The sequence below is a fragment of the Pangasianodon hypophthalmus genome, chromosome 1, assembly GCF_027358585.1.
Source record: "Pangasianodon hypophthalmus isolate fPanHyp1 chromosome 1, fPanHyp1.pri, whole genome shotgun sequence".
Taxonomy (NCBI): Eukaryota; Metazoa; Chordata; class Actinopteri; order Siluriformes; family Pangasiidae; genus Pangasianodon; species Pangasianodon hypophthalmus.
Genome location: NC_069710.1, coordinates 28,385,696 through 28,401,893, shown reverse-complemented (window position 1 = coordinate 28,401,893; position 16,198 = coordinate 28,385,696). Strand labels below are relative to the sequence as shown.

At 39.0% G+C, this 16,198-nt stretch overlaps 1 protein-coding gene across 3 annotated transcripts in view; it reads left to right on the top strand.

Moving 5' to 3' along the window:
• Positions 1–16,198, top strand: part of sugct (succinyl-CoA:glutarate-CoA transferase) — a 106,977-nt gene that overhangs the window by 57,366 nt on the left and 33,413 nt on the right. The window contains exon 13 of one of the 3 annotated variants that reach the window (XM_026944751.3): positions 9,905–10,032. The exons of the other annotated variants lie outside the window; for them this stretch is intronic. Coding sequence (XP_026800552.3) covers positions 9,905–9,949 — 45 coding nt within the window. The 3' untranslated portion in view covers positions 9,950–10,032. Of the gene's footprint in view, positions 1–9,904; positions 10,033–16,198 lie in introns of those variants that run through there. 3 annotated transcript variants of the gene reach the window in all.

Below are 16,198 nucleotides of genomic sequence, written 5' to 3'. Positions count from 1 at the left end.
AATATGATTTTTCATCTATTTCTCCTAATTTGGTCTTGGCCAGTTCCCACCCACAAGCGAGCTCTCCCCTATCATATGACAGCCACCAACTGGGGCAGGTGAAATCTAACACGTGCCTCCTCCAAGACACGTGAAGCCAACTGCTGTTCATGCTGCATCACAGGGCTGCATTACACACTGAAAGGAAATGCTATCCGTACTGTTTTTCCATACAGTACATGAGCTTGCAGGCACCAATCCTTGGATAGAAAGATTATGCCCCACCCATCCACACAGCACAGCCAGTTTTCCTCTCTTGGATTTCTGGCCACAGATGGCTGTGGCATCATTGGGATTCGAAGTCACGATCTCTGGATGATGGGGCAAACACTTTTTTGTATCCCCACTTAGAAGCCAATTAAATACAGTTTTATGTGTTAAATTCCAGGCAATAGTGAGATTGTATACCCCTATAAACACCCTTTCCTATCCAGATCTAACACTGAACAAATTAAAGGAGAAAACTTACTTATAAGAAAGAAAGGGGGTAAGGGGTGGAAGGAAAGAAAAGGGGCCAGAAAATAACATTTCCTTACATGTATTTACTAAGGGTTTTTCTTTTTTTTTTTTCTTCAATTATAAAAGCATGACTGTGTGTGTTTGTGTGTGTTTGTGTGTGTTTGTGTGTGTGTGTGTGTGTGTGTGTGTGTGTGTGTGTGTGTGTGTGTGTGTGTGTGTGTATGTCATCCGTGAGAAATGGTCCTTTTTAATATTGTTAACCAGATGCTTAAATTTGGATTAGAGCTGAGCATTGCATAATATTGTGTATAAATGACACCGTTAATGTGTTTTCTTCAAAATTATTTGATGAAACACTATAGTTTTCCTTTTTTTTCGTGCTCGACTGCCTTTTAGATATGCTGTGACTGAGCCATCTTATGTTGTCATAATGTTTCTTTTATGAGATTTAAATTTGCACATGTTGGGGACAGAGTTCCATTGTTTGAAATATTGTTATATAATTAAACACGCTCTGCGATGATAAATCACACTTAATTGGATCTGACAGGGACTTTTTGGATGAGGTGTCTAGGGAAGAACTCTCAACACTTCCTCAAGAGTAAAATAGAGGGTGAGGGAATGAAAGGATCAGAATGGAAAATTGTCTCTTGTAAACAGTTCAATCCGACCCACCCGCCAGTCACATTCAATTAGCCTGAGAAGCCACTAAATGAAATCAGCTGGTGTTAAAGCGATATGTAAGACTGGGGTTGTGTGAAATCCACAAGATTGATGCTTGATGACGTGAAGTCTTCATTACACATCCTATTAAACTCTTCAGTTAGTCAGCTGGATAGAATGTAATTAAAAATTAATAGTTGACCAGTGAACTGATGCTTTATACTTCAGGTTGTAAGGAACATTTGTAAGGAATAAAAGACATCAGGGTTTGCTGTTGGAAAATAATCAATGCCAGGGTGGAGTGATGCACCCCGACATGAAGCCGCGTTACTGTTACCACTTCAAAGTCGATTATTTTCCAATGACCGCGTGTCTCAAATGTTCTTCCTCCTACACCACTTGTATTTGACAACAGGAATTTTTATTTATGTCTTTAATAATGACAAGTCATTTAATGTCGTGGATCGTTGGCGAGCCAAGTCTGTTCCTGTTATCACTTAGGTTACGACAGCTATTAAAACAGTTGTTCCTTCACCTCACGTTTTCTCTCTCTTGAAGTTATACGATGCATTCTTTGTCTTATTGTTACTGACAAATCACTGAGAAATGCATATCGTCATGTTACTGAGAAATCTTATAAAGCTCTGATGCTGGAGACTCAGTCCATAAATTCTAAATAAACATTTCCTCAGATAAAACTTGACCATATCAACAATTACACACTTTCCATTTATGTCAAAAGTGTATATTATCAGTTATAATTCTACAGATCCCATAATTGTGTGTCAGCAGCCAGGCAAGATAGTAAAGGTGGCAAAAAAAAAAAAAAAAAAAAACAGAGGAGAGGAGAGGAGAGAGCAAATTGTAGACAAATGTCATTTATGATTTATGACGTATTTCTGACAAGGAACAGCTGGTGTAGTCCCAGATCCTTCTGCTTTCAGGGAACTCCACTCATGCTCCTGATTCTTTCAGTTTGAACTTCTATAATGTTTGCCCAGACTATACTTCATCTCTGTGTTAAATCCTTTCTCCTTAACCCATAGTATAAAGTCACTAATGCGTAATGGGGGAGGGGGATTTTCCTTTTTTTTTTTTTTTCTCTCTCTCTCTCTCTCTCTCTCTCTCTCTCAAAAGTGTCATTTGCCAATTCTATCCCACTAACTGCTACTCAAGTTTTCAGGAAGCACTGGATTGGAAACCCTAGTGGTGTAATTGATAAGGCATCAGCCCGGGTTCCAGTCCCATCAAGTTACTGGGCAGCGGTGGCTTAATGATTAAGGCTCTGGGTTACTGATCTGACGGTCAAGGTGCCACCAAGCTGCCACTTTTGAGCCCTTGAGCAAGGCCCTGAATCCTGTCTGCTCCAGGGGCACTGTATCAAGGCTGACCCTGTGTTTTGACCCCAGCTTCCTAACAATATATGAAAAAGGAATTTCACTGTAATGTATGGTATGTGTCAAAAGGCTTCTTCTCTTCTGTCTGCCTTCTTCCGCATACATGATCTTACAGACTCTCATGATTGGCCAGTGTTGCTCTTATTGACAGGGGACAGAGTAATGTCATCCCTCCCACCCTCAGAGCACAGCCAATTGCACTCTCTTGGACTTTCGTCCAGTAAGGTGAACTGGTCTGCTGTCTGTTATTTCCTTGCAAGTAGCTTTGTTGCTATCAAAATGTTGCCTTCCTAGGCCAATTTCACATTTGGTCTGATTACTCAGACCACACTCGGGGCCAATTCTGGATATTTCAGGGCAGAGCTCATATTCACAGGTTTGCATTTGCTTAGAAGAATTCCTTCCAAACCATGGATTGGTTGCACAATTCCATATATGCACATGTTTGCAAAGTGCTAGGCACTAGGTTCATCCATTTGTTGTGTTTCTTTATTACATATTTATCCTTTTTTTTTTTTTTTTTTTTTTTTTTTTTTGACCAACGCTCAAGCCAAGAAAAACAGCACTCTCTCTTGGATGCTTTTTGGATGTTGTCGTGCAGGAATAGCTGCAAGCAAGGAGCCATTCTCATGCAAGATTTTAGCCTTGGAGGCTGGCATCAGATGTATTTGTTTGCACTGTTCTCTGGGCAGACCCGTGCCACAACATCAGCTAATTAGATACTCCAGTCCTATATGTCAGTGATGTGGAAGTGAGTCCCAGACCAGTGTTTTCAAGAGGACCAGGAATCAGACCTTTGGGCTGCTCCTGGGCTCAGAAATCACATTTACACTTCACCAAATGTACCAAACTCTCGGGGCGAATGGCCCAGAGAAAGTTAATGTAACATTTAAGATCACTTTTGCTATGTATGCTTCCATCAGCAATGAGGGAAAAATATAACTTGAAAATAGGTGCTACTGACTCTACTGATGTTTAAACTTCATATTTATTCCGTGTAAAAGTGTTTATTCATGTTAGTGCATTGGTCTGCAGCTATATATTTTACTTATTTCTAGCAAGGCTAACTGATGTTATGAATCGAGGGGGGGGAAAGTTGCAGTAATGCAACTTTTTTGGGATTTTTAATTAACATCTAAAAGAAATTGCTAAAACTTGTATCATCAATGAAACTCATGAACATACTGACAATTAGAATTTTTTTTTTTTAAACTTCAGTCCGTTATATCAGAACAGGAAAAACTGAAACTTGCCAATAGATTTGGGCTATGAGGAAACCGAGGTCATGTCAGTTGGGCATACTAAAAGCCATTTTGACTCTGAAATGTTTGTAAAGCTGGAATACATATGAGTAAGATTACAGCATAACCCTAAGGCATCAATGGATATCACAAATGCCACTACAGCTGTATAAGGTTGATTGAAAACTGGCATATTCCAGCACCATTGACTGTTAATGACCCTTCTTTCCAGAGCTGTGTGTTCCTTTCTTCTCCAAAGGAAACACCTGATTGTGTGAGATGAGTTGAAAGCAGAGGCTGATGTATAGCATAGAGCTCTGCGATATGGAATTATTTATTCCCACCTGCTTGTGTGAGGACATTTATATATCCGAATGGCCCCCAGACTTTCCCAGTGCCCCATGAAGGGGAAATAAAGTGGAGGAAATGGTGAAACCGTGCTATGTAAGTAGACTTTGTATGTCTTCATGGTGCCATAAATGTCAGCTCATGTCCAGCATGTGCTAACCCCACAGTTCACTCCTTGCCTCCAGGGCCTTTAGATGTGCCCTTTTGCTTGCTAACAGTTTTTGGGTTTCGTGTCTATTCTCTTATGCATCCTTTGTTTCACCTTCCAACTCCACCCTCACTGGATCGTTGAGGACACTGTTTTAATGATCCTGGGTGCTGGTGCTGACTAGCACAACTGTGCACGGCTGTTTCATGATGAGGTACAGGTGGAGACCTTCAGCAGCCGCTCCTCCTCCTTTATTTTTTCTTCTTCCTCTCTAACTGTCTCTAATGACTTCTGGCACCTTCTCACCCTGAAAGTCCTCCCAACTCTCCTGTTCCTCTTCCAGAAGTGTTCACAATAAATCAGGGGTGTGTGAACAGAATCTTAGGAATGGAAAAGCGGGAAGAGAGGCGTCTTCTGATCTTCTGAAGTAGGGATTTGATTTATTAAGCATCCTGCCTTATACCCATTCCATGTGGCAGCAAGGCCTCATTGGATGCATAGTGGAATGTAAACACATTTAGGTTTATATTTACATTTATTAATCTGAGAGACTCTTTTATCCAAAATGGCTTACCAGTGAGGCGAAGTACAATCCAAATCCCAAGCTGTTAAAGGACTGAGCTTCAAAATTAAACTTCCAACTGGCCAGAAACGAGCGTAAGAATTTTTGGAAGCTAGGGTAAACAAATCATAAATTTACTAGCTAGACCACCGGGGAAGTGAAAGCTCTGGTGTGTTTGCCTAGTCTCATGATTTGGTGGCCCAGAAACCTACCTGTTTGGGCTAAAAAATGGTAGTTTGTAATGAATTAGCGCAAGCTAGTTTGCTAGGTAAGTGCATTAACACAGATACAAATGAGTGTATAAAATTCCTACATGGTGAATGACTCTGTGATAGTCATTATCCTTTAAGAAAGTGCCTGAGCTAGCACTTCATGTTTGTGGCTTTGACCAAGTCAGGAAGTTGTTGGCCAGTGTTTCAGCTATGAGCCACAGTGTTTATTATTTTTATTATTATTATTATTATTATTTTTTATAGACACACACACACACACACACACACACATATATATATACATACATACACACACATTTATATATATATATATATATATATATATATATATATATATATATATATATATATATATATATATATATATATATATAATGTAGCACATCACACACAAAATCTATTTTTCAAGTCTGGCATCTTTATTTTTCTCATCATGTGTAACAGAGTTATTCAGAACATGTAGTTTGTGCTATAGTTACCACTGTTTTGTGCATTCTTTTTAAATATACTTACTGAATACTGCTGAATACTGTAGATTTGTGCCTAATTACTGCTGCTGTAATCATAAAAACTTATCCCAGGAGTCTTATTCACAATCTGCTCACACTAAGCATCCTTTCAACAAACTTGGAACTGTTTTACTTTACTCTTCTACCCCTGTATTCTGTAATAACGTATCTTACTGTCCAGTGGCACCCAGAAGGGGACGGGTCTACAGGTTTCTTCCTCAGGTCTTCTCAGGAAGTTTTTCCTTGCCACTGTAGCATCTGGCTTGTTCATTATGGATCTAAATCTACATTAGTCACGATATTTGCTCTGCTATATTCAGGAGTTCTTTTTTTCTATTTAGCCTAACAGACTTTTTGTGACTAGTGAATGTTAGTGTGTTAAGGTATTTTGGTAATGTCATGACTTAGTACTGCCTTTAAAGTGACTCATAATTCAGCATAAGCAAGGTCTTCTGTTTCAGGGGGGAAAAAACAAAATGAATCCAAATCTCTCTACAGTCTCGTTGCTTGCACAGGCATGAGATGCTGTGATGTAACGAGAGATGGAACATCTCAATTCCTCTGAACAGTTTCAGACACAAACGCATCTGTAGTCAATAAAATGCCACTAAAGCAATGCTGGCCTGCGAGTGATTACAATATTTATTCTCAGGTTTAAATATAGCATAAGGACATGGTTGTGCAAGCTTAATTACCCCCATGTGGACTCTCATAAACCTTAAAAATACCAGCCTCCTCCACCAGCAAGGAATAAGGGTCTTCATGCAGACAGAATATAATTCTTTTTTTTTTTTTTTTTCCCTCTCCCTCCAATGAAAAACATGTCCAAGCCGTGTGACACTTCCATAAGTATTGGGATTTGTGGTCCTGTCCTCTAACTGTTCAGATTCAAATCTTTTCTTTTTCACTTTTTTTTTTTTTTTTTTTTTTTTTTTTGAAAGTTTGACCTTTCCAGCTTTAAGACTTGTGATTTAAATGTTTGTGTGGGAATAAACATTGCAGCCAATGATGGAATTGAGCTCGCTATCATCTGATCTGCAGAATCCAGATCCTATACTCGTCTCAGTGTATCACGCTAATTGAAATTGATTTGGACATCTCTGTTGTTCTCTTACGATTCGTGAACATCAGTACTGTTCGTTCATGAGAGTTGTCTTTGAAGGCGCTTCAGTTTGAAGATGCCCCATCAGTTTTATTTCTCATGACCAGTTCACAGGGCGCCTGGGAAACATTTGTATCCTTTGACAAACATCTGTTCAGGCCTCTCTTTTCATCCCCTTTTCTCTATTTTGTTCTAATTTAGAGTCACTATTTAGACATCAAGAACAGTTTGAGAATTTAAAAAAAAGTGTTACTATGTCCCTCCTGTTCTCACGTTATTAAGACTCAGTGTTGTGTGCATATGTCAGATTACCAGTGTGCATGAGAGCTCAGTGTTATTCCTAAGAGTTGAGGGGAAAAAAAAAAAAGTTTCATCTGCATCTACTACGTATTTGACCATTGAATTGGTGACAGTGTGTGTGAAGTAGTCTACAATCCTAATATTTTTCATTCATTTATTGCAATTGGGAAGTCTTGTACAACATGGGTATTTTAGCAATTTTTTTTTTTCTTCTCAAAATCATGATGGCAGATGATACTCATAACACATTTATAAGCAAGCCAGTTGTACTGGCTCAATCCTAACATGTGTTTTGCAGATTTCTGTCGCAAGGGGCCATTAGATGCATCAGACATGGGTACCCCATTTTGTTTTATTTTTTCAGTGTTCAGTAATACACACATCAGATTTTGAATGACGTAAAATGGTCTCAGTTGCAACTTTTGAGGATTTTGGTCTAATGTTAGTATTGTTGTGCTAGATTGTTGTTGCTGGGGTGGTACCATCAAAGCTACATCTTTTGTACCTTTACAATGTATCTTTCACCAGGGATGGTACATGTGGTGTGTTTTAGAGTAAAGCTTCAAAGATAGGGACCCCCCCCCCCCGATACCAAAACTGGTAACGAAACCTCAAGTTTCAGCCTGTATCAATACCCACTGGATAGTTTTTTTTTTTTCTTTAAAAAGCAAAAAAAAACACTTTAAAAAAAAAAAAAAAAAAAAAAAACAGCAAAAAATACATAGTACATAAATTTATTTATATATTATTTATATAATTTTTAAACATCAGCTTTCACACAAAACCACTTACCAGTTCCAATCTTTTTCATGTGTTACAGGATCAGATAAAATGAATTCTTTTTTTTCTTTTTTTTTTCTCTGATATTCATTTCACCATTTTTGCAGGTATCACCCCAGTACCAATCCTGAGTATCTGAACTGTACCATCTCTATTTAAAGGTATCAGTGGTCCTCAAAATAGTCATTAAATTGTTTGTAAAGTTATACTTTCTTGTACTTGGAAACGTGAATAAACATATTAAAGGTACAAAAGATGTGTCTTTGGATGTGTCGCATCACTCGAGTTGTGTCGCATCACTCAAGTGCCAAGGAAAAGAACAGTTTGGTACCTTTATTTCTGAGAGTGTAAGAACTATTTGGCCAGTCCAGAACATTAGAAGTAAGTAAAATAAAGCTGAAATCTGTGTCAGTGGAATTGTTCCCTCTTTAATGCTCCTCATAGGAGCCACTGCATCATAATTGGGCCGTTTTGTCCTTTGCGAAATGATATTCTGGTATATTTCTGAAAATTTATCTCTACTGGAGAGATACTCATGTTATTAAAATTAATGTGTGGAAGATGACAGGTTGCTGAAAAGGATTCTCACTAATTGATATGTATCTCTTGGTAGAATGGATTGTGGCATTGGCATTGATTTGACATGTGGGGGATTGTAATCTTTAGTTCTGTCCATAGAGGTCTCCTTTGCTCTGGAATCCAACCTTGTTTGAATGATCTTGTGGTGTCTTTGCAGCTTTTCCTCTATCCTGTCTTCTCTCCAGCCAAGTTCCGATCCTGTAATGATTTACAGAGGTAAGCTGAGAAGTTTAGGGATATGTGTTTCTTCTCTAGAATCAGACATGATGGTTTTTTTTTTTTTTTTTTTCTCCCCCACAAGGATTTCCTTGTGATGAAATTTGAAGCCTAATTAGATCTGGCTCTATGGTGCCATTGATGCTGGATTAATCCAAGCATTGGCAAAACCTTTGAACAAAAACATCAACACATTATTGATTGTAAATTGTGAAGGCGGGTCCCAAATCTCTTCGAGGCCAGGCAGTGGGTTGAAGCATAGCTCGGCTCGCCACTTGGCAATAGCCTGTTGGTCAAATCTCCAGCCTAGTTCTGGACACGGTCCTCTGAAAGATCGTTGTTAGCCAATTATGTGCAATCAAACTCCGTGAGCTTGGACTCTTGCAGCTTGAACCTGCAACTTGGAGATTTCGGGATTCCAGAGAGGTGACCCAAGAGCTCTAGATGATATTGGAACATATAATGGTGGTCTTGTTTTCGGTGGCAGCAATTGCCTTAATAACACAGGTTTTATAAGACTCTGAAGATTTGAGTGTGTCTATATAGCTGTGGCAACTCGAGAGAGATTCTTTAAAGATGTTCAGGTATGTCATGGACATATGCTTGAAGTCTACATAGTGCCTAATTACAGTATTTGTAGTGATCATGAATATAATGGATAATAATAATCAAGCTAGACGTATAAATGTCTAAAGGCAACGTGGGGAATAAGTTAAGTGAAGAATACCCAGTATTAAAATCTTTAGTAATATGGCTTCAGTCAATTTAATGCATTTTTTGTTTTCATTTTGATGTTTATGAAACCGATCCCCCTTGGTCAAGGGACGGTAGTGTGCAGAGGGAGGAACGAAATGAGTATTTTGTTTTTTTACACTTGTATCTGATATCAAATGGTCCACAGATATGCCTCAGTACGTGCTAAACAGCGAAAACTTCAGCGTTTTCCAGTACCATGCAGCGTGATGGCAAATGTTAGACTCCAAAGTCCCACAATGCATTGCAGCTGTACACCACATTTGCACCTAGTTATGGCAACACTATATAATAGCTTATCAAATTTAAATTTAAAACTTTTAACAGGAGAAAGTTCAGATTTCAGAGTTCTCCTGCTACATCCATGCTCCACTGCTTCCTCCATGTCCTCAGCTCTAGACTGCCACTCTCCCACTCCATATGTCTGTGCTCTGATGGATGAATCTTACACGAGCTCCGGACACTTAAAAGCTGCTTGTGTGTATGGCAGCCTCCCATGGGAAGAGCAGAATCTCTTATGAGAGCTTTAGCCCTCTCTCTCTCTCTCTCTCTCTCTCTCTCTCTCTTTCTAACAGGTCCTGTCAATATCGATGTCTTGTTGGGCAGAGCATCTGGAATGACATTGACTTTACAATCCTGGACCTTCCTGTATTGCTTAGCGTTCCATATCAGAGCATATGAATTTAATAAAAATAAAACAGTTGCTGTTGCCATTTTTTCAACTTCAAAGCAGTCTAAAGTTACGGCTAACCTTAAAGTATGCGGAAGCTGAATCAAGTTGACAACTTTCTAATGCTTATGCCACATCTGAAACCATCAGTGTGTTGAAACCTGGAAAAATGCCATTAACTCAGGGGTTTATATTATAGATTACCTGTGCATAGTTCAGAGAGTTTTGGGGTGAAATGCAATACAACTGTCTGCATTGCGTGACAGTTATAATACAACCTGAAATGGTGTGGCTTAGACTGAAAAGGTGATTATTATTATTTTTTTAAATAAATACTAAACATCAAATATGAGCCCTGCAGCTGTGACCTGGGAAACATGGCAAAACATGGGGGCAGACATGTACAAATTAAACCCAGCATATTAACTCCATGTGATATGATGTAAATGCACATTCTCTTTGGCAAGCTGAATGCACAAGCTGATTTGGTCCACCAGAGGAAGCTTCGGGTGGCTGTTTACTTAAAACCAAATCCCACTAAGCCCCAGCACATTCATGCTCTAATTATCAAATTGAGCTTTTGCTTCATGCTTTGATGGACATATGGTATTTGTAAGAGTGAAATTTGTAGTTAATAGTTACTCGATCAGCATCAACTCTGCCAGTGCCCAGCTCCAATCAACCCCCTGCACTCAGTCATTCAAACTTCAGCCCACTCTGGGATTTCATGATCCACGTGTGGCACCCATTATTACTCATTTGAGCTTTAGCAGAGATCAGGATCAGGAATAGAAGTGTTGATTACTTAAATATTTGGTTTAGGTGTTCTAGAACCTGTCTTTTTGAGGATGATTTGCTGTCCTTTTTTGGAATGGTAGTATTTACTGCTTATAGCTCTTATAATGTAATAATTATACAGCAGGGTCCCTAGCTCAGTCTGTCTGCCCTTCCTGAAGTCCGGGTTCTTCCAAAAATATGCTGTTAGGTGGATTGGCTACTGTAAATTACCCCTAGGTATGAATATGTGCACTTGATGCCCTGCGATGGACTGAGATCCCAGCCAGCATGTATTCCTGCATCATGCCAAGTGTTCCCAGGAAAGTCTCCAGATCCACCGCAACCCTGACCACTATAAAACAGTTGCAGAAGATGATGGAATGCATTAGAAGCACATTCATCAATAAATAATAAAATGGAGATTTTTTTAATTCCTTTTTTATTATTTGTTCAGTAGAATGATCATATTTTATCCAACAAAACATGAGCAAAAAAATGATTAAACTACATGTATATGGAATTTCAAAGCATTAGTCTAAGTTCACACTGGGGGCATTAGCTGTCACTGTTGCCGTTGTGCTGTGCTGCAGATGTGGGTCATGGTTGCCAAATACTGAGCTCACAAGTCTGTTGCCTTGGCTCATGGGTCACACACTGACTGATCTCAAAGATTAGTGAGACCCCAGTCGTTATCCAATCTTCACCAATTGGAACTAATCTATAAACCTTAACATATCACCGCACGGTTTCATTTAAAACCTTTCTCGCTATGGGTAATTAGTCATTTCCGATCTGGGCCTCTGTCAAACATCAGTCTCCACTATGCACATCAGAGTGAATCCAGGCAGAGGAACGTTTTAAAAAGTGACCTATTAGAGCTGTTACTTTGGATTATTAGGTGGTGTGTGATGACTGTCACAGGGTGCATGAGACATTTTCGCAGATCATTTGAGGTAAAAAAAAAAAAAATTCTTTTCACTTTCTAAGGTTAAAGATGGCCAGTGAATTGTTCACTTTTGTACTTGTTCTAAGCAGTTGAACTTTTATACCTTAACCCTTTGCTTATGCAGTGATGCAATGTGACACTTGAGTTAAAATAATCTTTAATTTGGAATTATTTTTGGTTATAGTTTAAATCGTACTTCAACAAAATTATTTAAAAGCTTGAAAAATAAAAATGTTGCTCAGTTTTTCAGGCATAGCATTTGTGAAACATAGAAAGTTATAGAAAATACTATAAATATTTATCATCCTAATGGGTATGGCTATACATTTGTTAGACCGTCTGGTAATTCATTCATCCCGAGGAAGTGCTGTTGTATTGAACAGGGGCCACTGAGTGAAAACTCCCAGTGAGAAGTGGCCTCAAAGTGAGCATTAATCTGTATCTGGGTTAGTCACCTGTCCTCAGCTCACCCCGGTCTTTAATCGTACAGGAAATCTTATAGGCAAGAGAATGAAGTCATGGTGTGGCGCAGTCCAACCTGTTAACAGCACGAAGATATTTAATCTGACCTCTTAATCAAAATATAATACATCACTTGTGTTGCCTTATGGGTGTCATGACATAAAGGTATCTGTTACAGAAGTCGAGAAAAGACGCCTGTTAAAACAAATCACAAAGGTTTAGCATTAATTTTAATTGACACTGTTTTCAGGTGGTTTAAATATCTCTTGCTAGAAGCAACATGCGGTTAACTGTTGATTTACACATTATGATTCCTAAATGCGTTTCCTACAGTTCTGTCAAATGGGAATTACATTACAAGGAGAAGGAAAAAGCCTTGGGCAAGTTTAAAGCAATTCATACTCCCATTTTTAGAAATATATACCCTCGTGTTTGTTGAGGCGTTCAGACAATAGTCAGATTGAATGAATTATTAATGTAGTTGACATTTTGTCTTCATGCACAGAAGAGTTCTGTAGTCACTATGATCTCTTTAATTGAGTACAAATCTTGCCAATTCTCACCAGATAAAAACACAACACAATTTTCTCACACTTTGAATGCAGCAAAGGAGGGAATTAACAATAGAGAGAGGAGAATGGTGGATTGTAATTGACCATGTGAACGGAACCCTACCCTGAGTAATTAGAGACCGGACTGGCCATCTGACAACTGAAGATCTTCTCCTGTGGTCAGTCTCATGCATACACAAACGCATGATTGGGTTTTGGAGATTTGTGACCTTGGCCTCTAAACACTCACAGACACAAAATGCTCACACACACACTAAAGCCTGGGGTGGGAGTGTGGTCACAGAGGGGACAATGAACAGAAAGACATGCGTGTCTGGCATGTTTTCTTGTCAGATTGAAGCCTCCAGTCCCTTTATGGTCGGATTTTTACCTGGAAGTGTGAATCAAAAAACTGTTGATATTGTGAAGATGTTCATTTTTGGAAAGAGTCTCCAGTGTCAGAGGTAAAGCTGTCACAGGAAAGTCTTCAGGAAGGAGGGCTTTGTGGTTTTTTTTTTTTTTTTTTTTGCTCTTGTTAAGTTAATAGAGAGGCTTTGAGGGAACAGCTGTTTGTACCATTAATACTTTAATAGAAAACAGGAACTAAATTGTTTTGTGCACAAAACAAATAATGCTCCACTATACACAAATAAATTTTAAAAAATGTAATCGTTGGTGATTTGCTTCAGTATAAGAGGAATAAAACACACTTTAGAGCATGCTATTCCTGGAAAATAATAATGAAAACTTCAGGATCAAAGGAAGATGCATACATTTTGTCTTTAGAGACGACGCCTAAAGACACTTATGTGTGGATCGTTCCACAGGGATTGGGACAATGAATAAACTCCCTCCACCCACCATCACAGCCCCTCTGTATTCTGCTGCCAGTTACATTCCACTTTTGTTCCACAACTGTCTGGCTCGGCGTTTCTCTCCTTCCCATTGCACTCTCACTCTTTTCCAGACTCCCTATCTTCTCCCTGCCAACCATATGGCTGAATAGAAGCCCACCTGTGTAAACACCAGGTAGATCCTGTCTCTGCTATGGCCTTTTGGACGGAGTTACTCGTTTTTATTTTCTTGGGCACGTTTAGTCGAGGAAGTTCAGCTTGACTAAGGGGTTTCCCTCCCGTTCCTTTAAGCGATGTGTTTGTTTTATTTCCTCTTCCTTTCTTCTAATTCATTTACTCTAAGCACTGTTGTTGCTCATTACTCTTATGACTCTTATGGAATATCCATCATTTATGTGGAGTTACTCATTAGACATTGAATAAAGATGCTTGAGGATTCCTGATCCTCTTTTTTTTTTTTTTTTTTTTTTTTTGGTTCAAGGAAGATCTGCTGTAGATCATTATTTTTCATTTGTCCTCGACTTTGACTGTGCTGCTCAGTCAGTCAGGTATCCAGACCAAACAAAATATTAAAATGAGAATTAGGACTCCAGCACTGGGATAGAGAGATCAGTGGTCTAAAGAGAGCTCCCTTTTCTATAATCTATCTAATTTCACTCAGTATTTTAGTGAGTAAGCTCAATGCTGAATTGCTCCGAGCCCCCTGAGGGGTGCATATGTTAAGCCTTTCATCATGAATGATGTTAATAAATTATGTCCTCCTCTTCTACTTGTGCCAGCATTGACTGGCAGTTGATACTAGATCTTGACTAGCTTTAATAACTCCTGCTGCACAGTGGGGACACTTTTTAAAGTCAATTTGTCTTGCTCTGTGTAGAAGGGACTCCATGCGTCATTGACTTGAGTGTCAAACTTCATTCTGCATATAATGGCCTTGGTCCATCTAACCACCTGTTTGCTCAATGTATCAAATAGGAGATGATGGATTTTGCACAGCCTCATATAACCTGCAGTGAAAGATACTGGTTGTTCCACCTTTCTTATAGATGGAGTTTAGAAGATTTCCTTACATCATGGATCTTTACAAGTCTACAAAGCAGTAACAGTGGCGGACAATGTTTTGACAGTCATTAGTCAGTGCAAACTTTGCATTTCCCTCCCACTACCTGTTCATCTAGTAAACCATATGGACCAAAAATCCCAGTTGTTGTTAATCAGATCTCCCTTTTTAAAATCTCAGTCCTTTCTTGCTAGCCGAAGCAAGGAAAACCATTCTGACCACAGGAGCAAGGTCAGAATTATACACCCACGTGGGTTTTCTGAGGTCACGTCACAAGTCCCTAAGTGAGTAACACCACAGCTGCCTTTGAAATGGAAACCACCAGGAATCTAACTAGCGAATAGGAAGTTTAAACCGCAAGTTCAACCACAGGTCGGGGAATTAATATACATCAGAACAGCGCAAACCTGCAGGCCATCATGGTGACCTAATGGGAAGTATCACTTGCTGTCGTGGATACAACAGAAACAGATATGTTAACCTGCAACTCTAAATTGTTCCTCAAAATATGCAGTAGATCTTGTATATTTTTCAATCAACAGTGATTTGATGCCCTAACTGAATACTGCTTTTGGATCTCATGTCTGTCTAGACAAATCTGCATAAATAATAACCTCAATCATGCGTTCCTGTTGAAAGACTTTTTATTAAACTGTTTTAATAGATCTGTGAAGAGTCATAAAGGAAACCCTTTACTACAGTCTGTTCATACAGAGCTTTATACTCTGCCTGAAGGTAAAGCATTGCTGTTTGTAACTACTTAAACCAGTGTATGTCTTCAGCACTTTATTGCACTGGAAATCCTTTTTGATTTTGTTTCGAAGTGACTTGTGGCCAAGTATGGTGACCCGTACTCGGAATTTGTGCTCTGCATTTAACCCATCCAAGTGCACACACACAGTAGTGAACACACACCCGGAGCAGTGGGCAGCCTTTTTTGCTGCGGCGCCCGGGGAGCAGTTGGGGGTTCGTTGCCTTGCTCAAGGGTCTCACGTCAGTCGTGGTATTGAGGGTGGGAGAGAGCGCGGACCCGAGACTCGAACCCACAACCTTCAGGTTCACCTTCGGTGAAAATAAGTTATCCTTTTAGAAAGATATAAAGTGCAACTACCTGCTCTCCTTTAGTGATTCAATTCAGTTCAACTTTATTGCCGTTATATGTATATGGTGTACAGTAGAAGGAAAAACTTAGTTTAGCTAGCCTCAGGTGTAAACGTATAACATAGTAAATTCAAATAACATGATACACAAGGTGTTTAAATAAGTGACAATTCAGTTTAATTTAATTTATATTTATATTATTTATATAGCCCTTTTAACAATGGACATTGCCACAAAGCAGCTTTACAGAAATCCAGATATAGGTTTAGATTTATATTATAACAGCATTAGACAAGACATTAAACATAAACAGCACACAGTTGAGAAACAGTTTTAAGGCAGTGTGCATGTTTAGTCAAGGTTACTTAAATCAGGTGAAGAGCTCTAGTGATGAGCTCTGATGAAAAACCGAAGAGTACAGGATAGATAAAATTATTAGAAGAGCTTT